The sequence below is a fragment of the Manis pentadactyla genome, chromosome 8 (assembly GCF_030020395.1).
Source record: "Manis pentadactyla isolate mManPen7 chromosome 8, mManPen7.hap1, whole genome shotgun sequence".
NCBI classification, from domain to species: Eukaryota; Metazoa; Chordata; class Mammalia; order Pholidota; family Manidae; genus Manis; species Manis pentadactyla.
The window spans coordinates 58,961,366-58,977,747 of NC_080026.1; the positions used below are offsets into that span (position 1 = coordinate 58,961,366).

Here is a 16,382-nt window from a genome sequence, read left to right on the forward strand (position 1 = left end):
AATGCTTGTCCAGAGGCTGAATCCAAGCCTTCAGGTCCAAATTTAACAAAACATCTGCATTTAACCAAATCGGGATTAGCTTTTAAAACAGCACATAGGCCTACACACTCAAAATAATTCTAAAAATCTTGTTATATTCCCCAAATTCATTTGCAGTTTTGTCTTTTGCCATTGGACCTTTTTAGACTCAATTGCAAGCTGCCATGCAGAAAATGTCTCCCCACTGCCCCCGGCCCAGGCCTCCCTGAAGCAGATGGTGGGGCCAGCAGGCTGCAGTGATGCTCACGCGGCAGGGAGGTCGAGACAGGGTGCAAGATGTACTTGCACCAGCTCCCTCCCTCCCTCCCAGAAAGCCAAGCTGGGACAGGGCAGGCCAGGCAGAGCAGGCCCAGAGAGACAGGCACCTGTTGCTGGGCAACCTTGAGGCCACTGGTGTATGCAGCGCTGCTTTGAAGCCAGGTGATCCCAGCATTCCTCAGCACAGTGAAGAAACCCAACTCTCCCCAGGCCAGTCAATGCCAGTCCTCTACATTTCCAGGAAAATGCAAATGCCTAAGATATTGCAGTTCTGTCAAGAAAACTGTTTACTTCTATTTTTTTTAATGCAGCTTTTATTATCTTGCTCAGGGCAGAACACCTGAGCAGGAACCCTGAGGGTTTTTAACTCACTCCAGTATCTCACCAAGAGGCCTTACAATGCCTTTTGTGTACTGCAGGCACACAGCCAGGCCAAGCTGAGCCCAGGGGGATGGACATCCATCCTCAAGCCCTACAGCAGCCCTCCCACCCAGGAACAAAAGGGCAAAGGCCTGGGATCAGGCGCCCAGGAATTTCAACTGTCCCTCTGACCTCGCCAACACTGTGGCTGGGTTAAAAAAGCAAAACACATGGCCGCTGCTGCCGAAATCCTAGGGAAAGAGCACTTGGGAAGCAGCTGCTCTGAGGCATTATAAATAGTAAGATTCCAATTCTGCTCCTCCAGAGAGAACTCATTCTCTGTGTTGAGAGAAGAGTGCATGTGGGGCGTCAGATGATTTGTAGAGTTACATGGAGAGGAACCCTGACAGTCTATACTATGTGTGAATTATAAAATATCATTAATTTTACCAAATGTTTTAGAGATGTTAGCAAGCCATGTTGGAACTAAATGCTACAATCCTTCCAAAATATGTTAAGTTCTGGGTTTTGTTTCACAGTGTTTTCAAAAAAGAAGTCCTTAGACCACTTGCATCGGGAAGCACCTTGAGCCCCTGATAATGTACAAATTGTTTGATCCCTTCCTAAATGCAGTAATCATACTCACAGGGGGATCCCAAAGTCTAGGTTACTAACAACCTCTCCAAGAGATGCTAATGCATTTGATGATAAATAGGGCTCCCACTGTCACAGCTGCAGATACCTATCTTAGGGATCCCCAGCATCTCAGCATCTAATATACCCCATCACAGGTCCTGGGTCATAGGACAGCTCCAGACACATGGGGTAAATCGATTGCTTTTTCAACTGCTTCACTCCAGGAGTAAAGCCACTTTCACCTCTTTATGAATGAGTTTGCATTCCCTAATGAAAGGCTCAGGGGGCAAGCTGGGATTATTGTGCTAGGAGAGGTCATCAGACAAAAAAAAAGGCAGCTACAAAACATGCAGAAGAAAAGGCAGGGAATACTAAGAATCACTATTGGAGTAAAGCACAATCTGAGAAGTGAAATATTTCAAAACGAAACAACAAATCCTAATGGCCTACCTGGGTGACAATCTATGGCTTGCAAAGGATGTTTACAATGATAGTGACATTTTTCTAAGAGGGAGCATGCCTCTATCCACTGCTTTTAACTGGCTAGTGTTAAAGGCAGGTTTGAATCCAAGAGCTCTCCCTCTAGGGCAAGCTCTCCCTCCACTACATCTGCTAAGCTAAGAAAAGGAGATGCTGAAGTCCTGTGGTACACACATCTGCTTCGCTCCTTTTGGCTAAGGAGCTATCAATAAACACCATGCCTTCACAAGATGTAATCTTTCACAATTTCCTGATTACCTTTTAATATTAGACACTGAACCAAATGCTCTATCTGGGAACTCACAAAATACATTCCTTTGTTGCTTATGGTCATAATCCTCAATCACTATGTGATCATAATTTCTGTGAACTTTCCTTACTGTGGCAAGGTTTCTCAACCTCAGCACACTTAACACTTGGGGTCAGATAATCCTCTGCTGTGGGGGGTGTACAGAAGCATGCCTGGCCTTTACCTCCGAGATGCCAACAGCCCCAGGATGCTAGGGTGGCAACAAAAAATGTATGCAGACATTGGCAAATGTTCCCTGGAGGGGCAAAACAGAGCAACCAACCAACTCCAAATCATGCAGCCTGGAGATTTTACCTCTACTCTTTGAAAACTTGTGGGCTGATAAAACCAGGGATTCTCATCCTATTACTGAGTAATTTTAGGGCAAGAACACAGCTTGATATGATGGCAAAACTAAGTTAGGGTCCTGTCTTCCTATTCTATTCCTTTTCTATGATCTAATAGCAAAGTAGCATCTTTAATAATAAAGAAATGTTTAAGCTTTACCTTCAAAAAATGCCCAGGTCTCTTTCTTTTTCTCAAGGGATGAATCTTCAGAATATTTGAAGGAAATCACTGTAAGACAAAAATAAACAGCACAGCATGAAGTAGAATCACTTATGGACCCGACTCACTGTAATCTAAAATAATGCCATATGGCATATATAATACTTAAATTTCTAAAGTGAATTTCACATTTGCAAAACCATATTTAATTGCCACAACTCATACATTAGGTAGAAGTGCGATGACTTTTACATAATAACTGAGACACCTGAGGTATCGGAGAGGGCAATTCAGTTGTCTTAAGTTTAAAAGCCAGTAAATAGCACAGCTGGGACTCAGTTCAATAAAAGTCTCAATTGCCCCATATACTTACAAAATAAAGAGTTCCCCAGTGGGAATTCCAAGAACCAAAACATTATTTATTTTACCACTTTGGGGGGCATCTTTCTAAAATGTAGGGTACTTGACCAGCTATCCCTGCACAGAGGAACCTAAAGTCTGATGGCTCAGGGTCAGCACTCTGAGCACCATTCTTCACACAGAGCAGCAGGCATCTGATTTTAAAATTGTTTTGTCAACTCCGTCAGCAGTTGATCACTGAATTTGCTACACCTGCTTTCGACAGGCAAGGAAACAAAATTGAGCTACACTGTGTGAAATTTTGAATGCCGCACTAACGAGTCTAAACCACGGAAAGGTTCCAATTATAGATAACAATCTAAAAATTACCCTCACAAGGATATGAACAGACACTTCTCCAAAGAAGAAATTCAGATGCCCAACAGGCACATGAAAAGATGCTCCCCATTGCTAATCATCAGGGAAATGCAAATCAAAACCACAATGAGATATCACACACCAGTTAGGATGGCCAGCATCGAAAAGACTAAGAACAACAAATGCTGGTGAGGATGTGGAGGAAAGGGGAACCGTCCTACACTGCTGGTGGGAATGTAAGCTGGTGGGAATGTAACCATATGGAAAGCAATATGGAGGTTCCTTCAAAAACTAAAAATAGAAATACCATTTGACCCAGGAATTCCATTCCTAGGAATTTACCCAAAGAATACAAGTTCTCAGATTCAAAAAGACATATGTACCCCTATATTTATTGCAGCACTATTTACAATAGCCAAGAAATGGAAGCAACCTAAGTGTCCATCAGTAGATGAATGGATAAAGAAGATGTGGTACATATACACAATGGAATACTATTCAGCCATAGAAAGAAACAAATGCTACCATTTGCAACAACATGGATGGAGCTGGAGGATATATGCTCATGAAATAAGCCAGGCTGAGAAAGACAAATACCAAATGATTTCCCTCATTTGTGGAGTATAACAATGAAGCAAAACTGAAGGAACAAAATAGCAGTAGACTCACAGACTCCAAGAAGGAACTAGCGGTTACCAAAGGGGAGAGGTGGGGGAGGGTGGGTGGGGAGATCATGGGGAAGACAGTGTAGCACAGAGAAGGCACATAGTGACTCTGTGGCATCTTACTATATACTGATGGGCAGTGACTGCAATGGGGTATCGGGGGGGGACTTGATAATATGGGTGAATGTAGTAATCACATTGTTTTTCATGTGAAACCTTCATAAGAGTGTATATCAATAATACCTTAATAAAAAAATTACCCTCACAAGAAAATGTAAAATACCCAAATGAGATTATTGTCCAACACAACTTTCTGAGATGATGGAAATGTTCTCTGTGCTGTACAAGTACCAGCCCCTGGTCACCTGTGGCTACTGAGCATGTGAAATGTGACTAGTCCACATGGGACTATGGAGCTGAGTTTGTAATTTTATCTCATTTTAATGGAATTTAATTAGCCACATCTGGTTAGTGGCTACCACACCCAAGAGCTCTAGAAAAGAAAATCTTGGACTTGAACAAGAAGACAAAGGTGGTTGGAATGGAGATTGAATCAATTATGAGAGGCATGGAATATGGCAGGGATCACCTGGAACTTAATATTTACTGCCCTTCCCACAAACTTTTGAATTAGTATTGTCATGAATTTCAATTCTGAATTTCCTTTTATTTTATTTCTCCATGTCTTGTTCTGGATTATTTCCTATTAACCTATCTTGCAGATCACTACTCTTCGTCTGCATCTAACCTGCTCTTAAAACCATCTATTAAGTTTTTAACTTCATTTGTTGTATTTTTTTCAGTTCCAGATTATCCAGTTAATGTTCTACATATCCCAGCTCTCTAATGAATTTCTCTAGCTGTCAACTAATCTCTCAACCATATTAATCATATTATTATAATGTACATGCCTGATGACTTTCATGTCTGCATTGCCTGTAGGCTTGTTTTTATTATTTGTTTTTGCTTTTGATCTTGGCCCTTGGTGTGTCTGATAATTTCTATAAGTGACTAACAGACATTGTATATGGGAAATCATGGAAACACCAGATAAAATTTTATTTTCCTAGTAGGGGAGGTGATGACCTAATCCAATCAGGCTTTTTACCATTAGATGCTGGGTTTCAGATTTTCTTTGATCTTGTCTATTTCCGATTTGCCCTTACTTCAGGGATCCCCAGTGGAAAGCCTGGGTTATCTACCATAGGTTTTCCAGTTGTCACCTCATTGTTAGGACTACCAGATTCTCTATTTGCCTCTATACATGCCGATCATGACTTTCTGCATAGCTTCTCTCAACTGTCACTGCTTAAGTACGGTTGCTCTTAAAGAGTTAAGTGTCTCCAAAAACTGGGCACACTCAGTGCTCTTCTTATGCTCTATCTATCCTCTGGAGGACAATTAGGATAGCTGTGATATATATGGTGCACATATAATCATGTAATTATGTAATAGAAATGTATTATGAAATATAAATATGCAGTTAGTAAAACTGAAATAGTTTTTTTCAGCTTTTCTAATTGTTCTCAGAAGGAGGGCTCTGGTCTGCTGTAAGCTAGTCTGCCATTACTGGAAAAGAATTCTTCTCCCATTAGAACCTGAATTCCTTAACACCAGAAGCTGTGTCCTCTACCTCTATATCCCATCATTTGGCACACTGCCTGGCAACCAATAGATGCCCAGTAAATAAATGAATAATATATTTCTTTCAGGCTGCCCCCAAAAGTAAACAGTCTGGGCTTCCAGGAATGAATTCTAAGTGTATATTTGGTCTTGCATGTGGTATTAGATATGTCAGACAATTTGTCCTTCATCCTTTCTGCTTAATTTGACCCACCCACAGCCCCAGTAATCTGCTGACTGCCAGGGCAACCAATCAGATTTCCCCTTCAAGAATTTAAAGTATGAAACAGAGAACATATGGTCACTGTGGGCCCTGGGGCCTGAAAGAGCCTATGGACTTTGGGGTGCATTGGTGTTAGGAAACAAGTTAGCAGAAGTGGAGGTCAGAACCTACAGGGGGAAAATGGGGTGAGAGGACCTGTGGGGCTCAGACTGATCTTGATGGTCCTCTGGGTCCCAAGAGGGCTCAAGTAATTTGTTTGCTGTCCTTGCCTTCCATGAGCTCTGCATCCTTAAACTATCCCCACCTCTTTTCTGCATTAGCTTGAATGGCTTTTCAAGGCTCTCACTAATTGCCTTAGACTAGGATAACCACAAGGGTCTGACTGAATACAATCAGAAATGAGAAATGAATGTATCTCCAAAGAGCTCAAGGATGCCCATCATGGTCCAGGGCCTTACCACTCCTTCTGAGCCTCCCAGGAGCATCAGTGTCACTTGGGGTCTTGTCAGAAGTGCAGAATCACAGGGTCCCCAGTCTAGATCTACTGGATCAGAATCTGCTTTTAAACCTAGATTCCTGATGAATCATACGCACTTTAACATTTGAGATGTACCAGGGTATGCCAGTTTGAAAAACTCAGTTGCCATTTTCTGGTTGTGTGACCCTGAGCAAGTCACTTGACTGCCCAATGCCTCAGTTTCCCCATTTGTAAAATGGAGGTGATAGTAAGTGCCTAGTCTCAAGATAGGTGTGAGTGTCGAATGGCTTAATATGTGAGAGGTGCTTAGAACAGTACCTTAGACCTAGCAAGCCGTTTTTATCCAGAAGGATGCAAGCTTCCTGAGAACAGAGATTTTTGTCCATTTTATTCACTGCTCTAATCCTCACACCCAGTTCCAGCACGATCCTTTGCTGTCAGCCCTTTGTCTCAGTGTGTGAATCTTCAATCATCCAAATGGTCCACAAGAAGAGTTCCTTGTCTTTGTGGCTAAATGTCTACAGCTCAAACAGGCTGCTACTGTTCTAGCAAAGACAAATGCTTCGGGATCACTTTTTATTCATCTCTGACTTTTTTTTTCAGAAATGTTGGGCCCTTGATTTAGTCCCACTACAATTATTTTGCCTTAATTGAGATAAAAGATTACAAGGTCTCCCTAATCGACCTACAGAGCCATGTGTTGAAAGAGCCAACAACCTGGGATTCCAAGCTCACAGAGCTCTAACCAAGGACCCACGGCGGTCCTTATCTCCCCCAACCCCAGGGCAGCTATTTTATGGGAAAGTGCAGCAACTTTGTTTGGCCTACGATGGTCAGCAAAACTGCTCATGATCTTATCTGTTCCTACAAGAATGAAAAACCTTTCCAGGGACTCTGTGAGAGCTTTGGAAATTTTCCCAAAGTTCTGCTCATCCCATGCTATCTCAAAGTGAACTTGACACATTGTCAAGCCACGTGTCTGTGTCCACAGACCATAAGGACGCGTGCTGTGGGATATCGGCAGGCCCACAGAAGGTCTTTTTAGTGGACGAGCAGCAGGCCTACTAACCCCACAGGTGCACACAGAGGACATAAATTCACCATTGCCAACCTGGACACACTGAGGTCGAGAGGCCACTGCAGGGTCAGCATGTTAGAGGATGAAGTACTTCAAGAAAACATTTTGCTTGACCAAGGAAAATGAAGCAACTTTTCTAACCACGGATTACTAATTGTTGATCAAAGACTTTCAGAAATAGAATGTAAATCTCTTGGTGGAAGAGCATTTGTGATGGTTTCCAATGGGTTTAGCCATCAGAAGACTGCAGCCTTTTAAACAAGACTCAGTATATCTTTCACTTTCAATTGTGTTTGCCTCACCTGTGATCCAGCTGGACTCTCAGACAAATGGGAAGAAGGTAACAAACAGCTTTTCCAACCCAAAATGCTGGTCCTTCCTAAGCATCAACTCAGGGTTGCTGTAAGTCCTTACACTCTGATAGCTTACCTCTGAATGGGGGAGTTCTCAGCCTAATCCCTCAAAAATTAGAAATTCACATGTAGTCAGCCAGCCTTTTAACCAATGGGTTGTCTTGTAGAGTCATGATGGCGGGTGGGGGCCCTACTTCTGTGCTCAGTTTCCAAGGTTGGGAGACGACTGAGGCTTCTGTCCCCTGCTAGGAGGGAGCACGATGAGAGTAACAGGGCCTGGCCCTCCCTCCACTCCCATACTCTCTCATGCCTCCTACTACCCTGGGGGTGGGGGGAGGAGGAGCCCCTGATCCAAGGGAGCTTCTGATAAACTGCCCCTCTCCAGTTAAGAGGAAAGTGAAGCAAGGTGGCTCTGTCTTGCCCATGCTCTGAAACTGGCCTCTCAGCCCATAACTAATGCAGGGTGGTCAGTATGCACCCCTTTGAGGAGGTCTTGTTACCCCAGCTGCTGGCCATGATAACCAGCTCTGCTTCTGGGGATGCCCAGCCCCTGACCACTCATACGCACTCCCCTCTTCTGTCCTTCCCACATCCAGGGGTCCCATGAGGGAGGGTAGAGCAAGGCCACACCACCTCACACAGGGTGCAGGGCCTCTGGTTCCATGCCAGGCCCGGGAAGGGGTGGGGAGCAGAGTGGTGCAACTGGTCAGGGAAGCAGAAGGAAGTCCAGTTGGGTCTCAGCACCAAACCACTTTTCTCAGTACAGCTTTAACATAAAGCCGGCATTTTGATTTCTGTCTGACTCCCATGCCCATTTATCAATCAGTTTGGGCTCACAGTGGAGAAGAGGAATAAAGAGCACTCACAAGCTAAGCCATCAGCTGACCTACTGACTGCTTTGTAATTTCCTCAGGACCCCAGCACCCAGTGGGCAAAGCCCTTCTGACCTTCTGGTGAGACGGCTGTCCAGACGTGTGAGCTGCTGGCTGTCCTAGGGACCCAACCCAAGAGAGCAGAATCAGATAAATCAAATAAGGGGCAAGTTGCAAGATCCCCCACATCTTGGCCCCTCTAGGTAGAACTGGTTGAAATGGCCGAAGGATCAAACAGCCAAGAATGCAGCCCAGAGGAACAAAGACAAACCGATCCTATTAGCCTCATGTCTGGAAGAAGCAGGTTGGAAAGAAAGATTTTAAATCAAGTCCCCTTTGATGTCCCTGTGGGGAAACTATCACTCAGAGAGGTGTGAAAACTGAGAGCCTTGATCCCTAACTTGGACAGAACATCCTGCCAACTCCCCTGGGGAGGGTGTGTTTCACAGGCTGTAGCGCTCTGCATCCCTGAGTTCATGCCAAGACCCTGTGACAATGTCTTCCTGGTGAGGGGGCCCCCATTTCCTTCCTGGTGTTCTGTTCACTGATGATACTAACACCTTTATCGGGACCTGCACTGAAGGACTGACCCCATTCTCCATGGAGCAGATGGCTGACAAGGTGCTAGGGAGGCTCCTTTCTCCCAAAACTCTCTCCTACCTGCTTCCTGTGCCCCAGATCCTACAACGAAAGGATCTTAAAGTACAACCAGAGGTTACATACAAAGTAAAGTGCATGCTTCTGACACAGAAAGCCTTCGGGAATGGAAGTGTTGGTAGACAGGAGTGAAGAGAGGACAGAGAGGGGAGCGAGGCAGCTGCAGGGCCAGCAGCAAGGATGCAGGCGGGAGCAGCTGGTGTTTAGGAGATGTGTCTTTGCCTATTTCTACCTGGTCACCGTGAGGTACAGTATTCCTCTAGACTCTACAGTCTTGACTGTAGAGGGTGTTGCCTTTACTTCATGCCTGAAGACCAGGATTTCTGGTCTTTAGTACGCAGGAAAATTAATTGAGACTCTTGTTCAAAGGGCGATTGCCAGGCATCCCCCCTGAGATTCTGGTTTGAGAAATCTTGGGGGTCGGGGGGATGCTCAGGAACCTGCATGACTAGGGCACACTCTCAGCAGGAAACTCTGATGCTCAGGGGCCCAGAACCCATCTAGAGAAGCCCTGCCTCACACACTCCTAGAGAGGCGGGCAGAGTCCAAGGAGACATGGGAGAAAGGATGCAAGTCATGAGGACCCACACCCCGGGCCTCAATCTCCCTTCCGGATCCAGAACTCAAAACTAAAACAATGCCACCTCTTCAATTCAGTCAAGGGGAAACAAGAGCATAGCAGCAAAACCTGTGAAGGAAGGCTGTCAGAGTGTTGTTGACAAAGGACTCCAAATGGGTCCCTTTACATAGCATGTCTCAGGGCAAAAGAATACCATGCGGAAAACACAGTTTTCAAGAAAGTAGTTTTCAAAAGAGCAGACCATCTATAAGAATTGAAGTGCCTCCCCAAGTGGCCACTCAAACTTAGAAAGTGGAGAGAATCTGAACCAGAGGCCTTCCTCCAAGGATTATGCTATTGCACACCCTCCCGGCTTTACTCATTCACCTTGTTCAGGATGCGCCACCCCCCAGCTGAAGGGAAGCGGCATGCAGGCGGGGACTGCACCTTTTTTCTTCACTTCCTAAAATCCTTCTTGGCCCATAACAAGTCCTTTTGATCAAACAAGTGAACAGAATTAACGCACTACTGTATTGGTGAGTCCAGGCCTACCACAAGAAGCTTGTGCTGAGACCAGGACACTGTTACTCTCTGGAAGGTGGAAAGAGAGGCCAGGGCAGTGGGCCCATCCTACTTCATCTGGACGCCCTGCCTCAGAGGCAATGGGAAGGCACCAGCACACCAGGCCATCAAGGCTGACTCCCCAGCAATGTTCTGGCCTTGGACGTACTTGCTTTGGGTCTGTTATGATTTACTTTGTGGCCTATGAGTTCTCAGTTCCTTACAGAATGGAGGCAGGAAGTCCCAGGACCTTCAGCAAAGATGATTATTTAGTTCTTTCAAGTTGAAAGGAGAAGGGTGGGAGTATAAGGCCCTGGTCCCTGGCATGTAGACCCTACTAATTTGCACTGGGGGAAATCTGGTGAGCAGACACCACCTTGCCTCAGTTTCCTCAGGCAGCATCTTGCACAGATCAACAGAAGAGAAAAAGCTAAGAGACAGGGAGATATTATTGGTGATGTGAAGTATGCACAAGAAATGACCCTTAAATACAATAAAGATGAGTCAATGTTTTTGCTCCAAATTAAAAAATTAATATACTCAGTTCACTGTCCCTTCTTATTCAGTGATGGGATAGTTTCCCAGGAAAAAGCTATTAAAATGTAGCTATGTCCCCACTATTTATAGCTGGATCAGCATTCTCAGGAAAGACAATGAGAATTGTCTCACTCCAGAACAACACACAGACCTTTTCTGTTCCTGTTCTCAGAACTTTGCCTATTGCTTCCCTTTCCCCCTCGCCTCTCCAATATTCAGGCCAAAAGCAGTCTTGCTTGGGGCTCAGACAAAGCCATGTATGTGAGTAAGACCTCCAAGTGACCTGCAGGAAGCAGCTGATGAGAAATGGAAAAGCTCCAGCTTTGTCTATTTTGAGCCACTGTCCTTTGCATCCACTCTAAGACAAATTCTAGAAAAAGCAAAGCAAAAGAGCAAACAACATCAACAAAAAACATATTAAACAGACTTCCCATTGTGACAAGGCAGCTGGGAAAGAAGTTTGCTTTCTGAGATGAAATCAGCCATCGAATACAAAGGCCATGTGGGGGTCTCCAAACACTGGTTAGCAAATATTGAAACTTAGGATAGTAACAGGCCCTCTCCAGACACAACTCCAGGATAGGTCTACATATCTGCTTGCTACCACCTTCCACTCCTTGTTACCATTCATTAAAATGGCATTTTACGAAAGAGCTGGGTCATTTACTCATTCTTTCATCCAAAATATTCACTATTAAGCCTTTCTGTGTGCCATGCACTATGTCAGGTGTGAGGGTGCATCTAAGAAGAATCTTGCAGGGCCCCTGGATCAAGGTCCTTGGCTAGGTCCAACCTTTGCTCTTACCACTGCCCACCTCAGACCCTCACCACAAACATACATTCATCTCCACCAAGTTATTTGCATATTCTTCTCCTGTGTCCACACCTTTGCTCAGGCTGTGTCATCTCCTGCCATGGCATGGCCCATAGCTGTCATAGCTCTACTTACCCTGTGGCACCACTGGAATCCTACATCCTCCAGGTGACCTCATATTCTCCCAATGTGTCTTCATCTCTCCCTCACTGCCATGCCAATGACACTCTCTTGCGTGACCCTGTCACACTTTCATTTTATTAGCTACCTCCATAATGCCTATCAGATTTATACCCATATCTACATATGTCTCCTCCTCCAGATTGTGAGGCTGAGGCTCCATGAGAGTGGGCAATCAAATCTCTCCAACCTTACCTCTCTTTGGACAAGGCAAGTGATGACAGGCTCATAAACTGGGGCTTAATACATGTTTGCTCAGTTTAAGTCTTCAATCTCTTAAATTCTCCCAAGACCATGGTGGTTGGGATGAGGGTAGGTACAATGAAGTATTGTTTTCAGTGGTGTTTAAATTACACTCCAGTTGTCAATTTGTTCCCTTTGAGTATCTGGACCTGTTGACACTTCAAACATCATGATGTGTGCTTGCTTAATTAAACAGTAGCACTAAATGTTCAGTAAATCTCATTCCTAATTATCTATTCCATGTCTCTGGAGAAAAAGGAATTATTTAATTTCTTCCATTGAAACTTGAAACATTGTTCCCTGTGATAGTAATTCCAGATCCAATTATTAAAGTCCCTCTAACATTTGGGGGTTAAATAGATAAGAAATTAGAATTCTACCTTTGTCCCCAAATACTTTTAGGGTAACAGTTTCCTATTTGCTTTGTCCACACCTCACATTTAAAGCTTACTTACATATTTTAAATCAAACAGCAATTTGGCTTGTTAAACTACGTTATTTGGGGTTAGACTGAAATACTGATTAAATTACAGGAGACAGCCTTTGCAAATTGCTTCTATGATTAACATTTTCACTGTTGATGAAGACATCTCCATCTGAAAGCACAGATTCATTTCAGTTCAGAATATAAGGCTGCTTCTGAGTCTCTGGGTGGCAGAATTGGGCTGAAAATCCATTGGAGATCATTTTTTATGAGGTCTGGGGAATTGAAGCTGTTGTACCCCTAAGAGCAAAAGCCTAAAGGAATGACATCATCACTCTTACAAACCCCAGGGGTTCACACTCCCTAGTGGAAGGACCCACCTGGTGCCTTCGGGCTAAGGCTCAAAGCCTGGTGACCAGTAAGGACATGTGGGACCCAGAACTGCACCAGGGCCTGGCCTTGACCGGAAGCCCCATTGACCCTCAAGCTTCATCTTGGAAACTCACCTGTTGGCACCTGAAAAAAGTCCAGGCTTATGAGCTAGCCCAGCCTTCCATCACTGCCCAGGGTCATGCTCATGCTTAGAACTCTACAGGGTCTGCATGTCCTGGAAGGGACAAGGCCTGATCAGTGCCCAGGGAGGATGAGTCTGGGGGTCATGGGACATCAAGCAGGAGAGAAAAGGCACAAAGGCAGGGAGGTTCCCGAAGCTTGGGAAGCAGAGGAAGCAAAGGGAGGTCAGAGGATTTCTAAAGAAAGCAGGGAACAAAACACAACAGTAAGTGCCTGGACAAGGGGACACAGGGCAGAGGGGGTGAAGGGCATGTGAAAGGGCAACAGGGACCCTGATATCCCAGTAATGGGAAGACAGTGAGCTTGCTTTATAAAGTGCATGCCAATGCACAGCAAGTGACTAGTTAACACAGTGTGGAGAACAAGTGTGGGGTCAATGCTCCTTTGCATCTACAGAGATATAGAAAAGTGAACTTCTTCAGGAAGTATCATTGTTTGCAAAAAATTGAACACAGCTAGCTATACATTATTTTGCACTTCTATGGGAGATTTTGGTCCCATAAAATACCAAGTCTTCATCTCATTTCAAAAGTGATCTTGAAATTCACCAGAAAGAGAACTGCTTGCCTCAGTCTCTAGGGACATATTAGGCTCTCAGTTTTTAGGAGAAAAATACTTATATTAAGCTGTTAGATCCAACTACTTAAAAAGCAAAAATGTTAGCTATTCCTTTTGGCCTAAGGGCACTGAGAACCAAGAACATTTTGGAAATCTCTGCACTAGTCTATTTATGATGCTTCTAATTCAGAAAACCTGAACACCCAGAGCATAAATAGTCTCCCCCTTTGAGAGAGAAAGAGAGAGAGAGACCCTTTACCAAGCAGCTTCATCTTCCAACTGGAAAGCACCCTAAACCTCTGCTTATACTCCCCTTATTTCCATCCCAATTGCACAGTCCACCTCCTTGCTATTCCTGGGTTAGGCCAGGGCATTACCATGCAGCCCACCTGCAGTGAGGCCCACACCTGCATCTCACCTGCTCATGATGAATGAGAAAGAAGCTGTTACCTAGAGATGGTTGTCATCAGAGCAGAGGACATGGGGATCACTGGGCCCCCCAGATCAAGGCAAATGCCCTTCATCCCTTCCTAGAACACTGTGCCCCCTGGTCTCCCACAGACTGGGCTCCTGGGAAAGGACTGCTATACCTTCACCCTCCAGTGCTGATCTCCTGAGAACACTGGGCCTTGTGCAGCCAGCCAACTGGCTGGCCCAGAGGAGCCCGCACTGGACACCAAGCCACACTAGCTCCTTTTGCTGCCCCAAATGTTGGAGTTGTCCAGGGCTCCACCCTTGGCCACTGCCCTCTGGAATGCTCACCCATACCCAGGGTTACACCTGCCTGATGTAGAAATCAGTTCTCACTAGCCACATCAGACAGGAGCTTCAGGACCACATGTCTATGTACCTTCTGGACATCAGTGCGGGATGGCCTCCAGTCCCCTCATTCTCAATCCTAAACTTCCACTGTGGACCAGCTCCCTCTCTCATGTTCCCTTTGTCAGCAGTGGGCACCATCCTGCACAGACTTATGAGGTTAGACCCCTGGGTGTCATTCCAAAGCTCTCTCGCTTGCCCACATCCTGTCAATTATTAAAGAAGCCTCATTTGTCTTCTGTATGGCTCTCCATTCCTACTGCCAAATTAGTCCTCCACCATTTCAAACCTGGGCAAATATAAAAGACTCTGCCTCCTCACTCTCCAGCCTGCTCCCCGCAAATCCACATCCTGAGCGGCCAACAGGGGTATCCATCGAAAGACTGCTTTCCAGCCTTTCCAAGGCCTAAAGCAGGGATTCCCCAGACTCCCTGATGATAAAATCATCCAGACTGCATGTTAAATACTCAAATTCCAGCCCAGACCTAAGAGGCCAAAATCTCCTAGGCAGATACTTGGGAATCTGCATGTTAACAGTGGCCCCTGTGATTCTTATCATTAGGCAAGGATGAAAATAGGGCCTACAAAATCAAGTGTAAATTCCTTAGCACTTGCTACAAGTCCCTCTACTAGCAGCCTTGTGTGCCTCCCCTAGTTACCTGAGGCCACTCCCACCTCCCCACCCAGGCTCCAGCTGCCCTGACCCACTGTTGTAGGGTGACCCCTGTCCCACACCAAGTTGCTGCTTCCAACTGTTCCCTGTCCTGCATAAACAGCCAGTGTGAGCTCAAGCACTGCCTTCTCCCACATCCTTAGGGGACTCCGATGCAAGCACACAATGCCCCGTGCACACCTTTATCACTGCACTTACACCGCATCTATTTGTTTGTGCATCCACCACACTATGAACAGATCCACCCACGAGTCCCCAAGTTTCCAGCATGGTGAAGGCGTGGTGCAAAGCAGGCTCTGGATAAAATACCCCCACTGAGTGAAGAGATAAGCGAATCCACCCAGCGCTGCTGAACACGAGTCAATATTATTTTCCAAGGCAATTTCTTCACTGAGCCCAGCAAAGCTTCCTTGGCTTAACTGATCACATCTCAGAAGGCTGCCACTCATTTCTGCCCCTCTTTTCTAGTTTGAATCTCTTTCTGGAAATGAGCCTCCCCAAACGGACTGTGTAGTCTGCACTAGAGCCTCACCGGCGTAGTACACACACCACAGTCACCTTCCTAGGGACACCAGGCCAATTTGTACGTGAACAGAAATAACACCAGCTGTTTGTGCTGCCATATCACATTGCAGATGCACATCTAATCAACCACCACCATCACCGAAGTCCCTTTACAGAGACAGCCTCTTAGCCTCCCCTTGACTATCCAACCAGTGCCTGAGATTCATTTTCCCCAGATGTGTTACTCTGCCATTTTCCAAATTGAATCTCATTCTGTTATTTCCTGCCTGTATTTCTTACCTCTCTGGATTCATTTTTATTATGTTTTACTCCTCACTGATGTTAAAAACATTTCCCAATTTTGTATTTTCTGTAAAGTTCATTAGGGCAACATGGGCTCCTTTTTCAATGTTATTGATAAAACAATTAAATGAAATCAAACCTAGCCTTGTCCCTCCTGGTTTCCACCAGAAACCTCTTCAGGGGGTTCCAATGCCATGTGTCACTTAAGACTTTTCAGTCCATTTCTTTGCAGGCAGGGCTCAGTGAAATGGTCACATGGCACAAGCAATTGAAGAATCCGCATAACATTCTTTGCCTTTCATTCTCCTACTGTGTAATAAAAATGACATTGACAAGTTCATCTGGTATGACAATTTCTGTAAAATAAGACAAGCAGGACTCCATTGTCACCTAGAGGGT

The 16,382-nt window shown here is 45.1% G+C and overlaps 1 protein-coding gene across 3 annotated transcripts in view; it reads right to left on the bottom strand.

The window, feature by feature from the left end:
* The window catches only part of VSTM4 (V-set and transmembrane domain containing 4), a 111,857-nt gene that overhangs the window by 79,918 nt on the left and 15,557 nt on the right, over positions 1-16,382 (bottom strand). For all 3 annotated transcript variants that reach the window (XM_036916610.2, XM_036916609.2, XM_036916611.2), the window contains exon 3: positions 2,570-2,638. In XM_036916610.2, the coding sequence (XP_036772505.2) occupies positions 2,570-2,638 (69 nt within the window). The remainder of the gene's footprint in view (positions 1-2,569; positions 2,639-16,382) is intronic.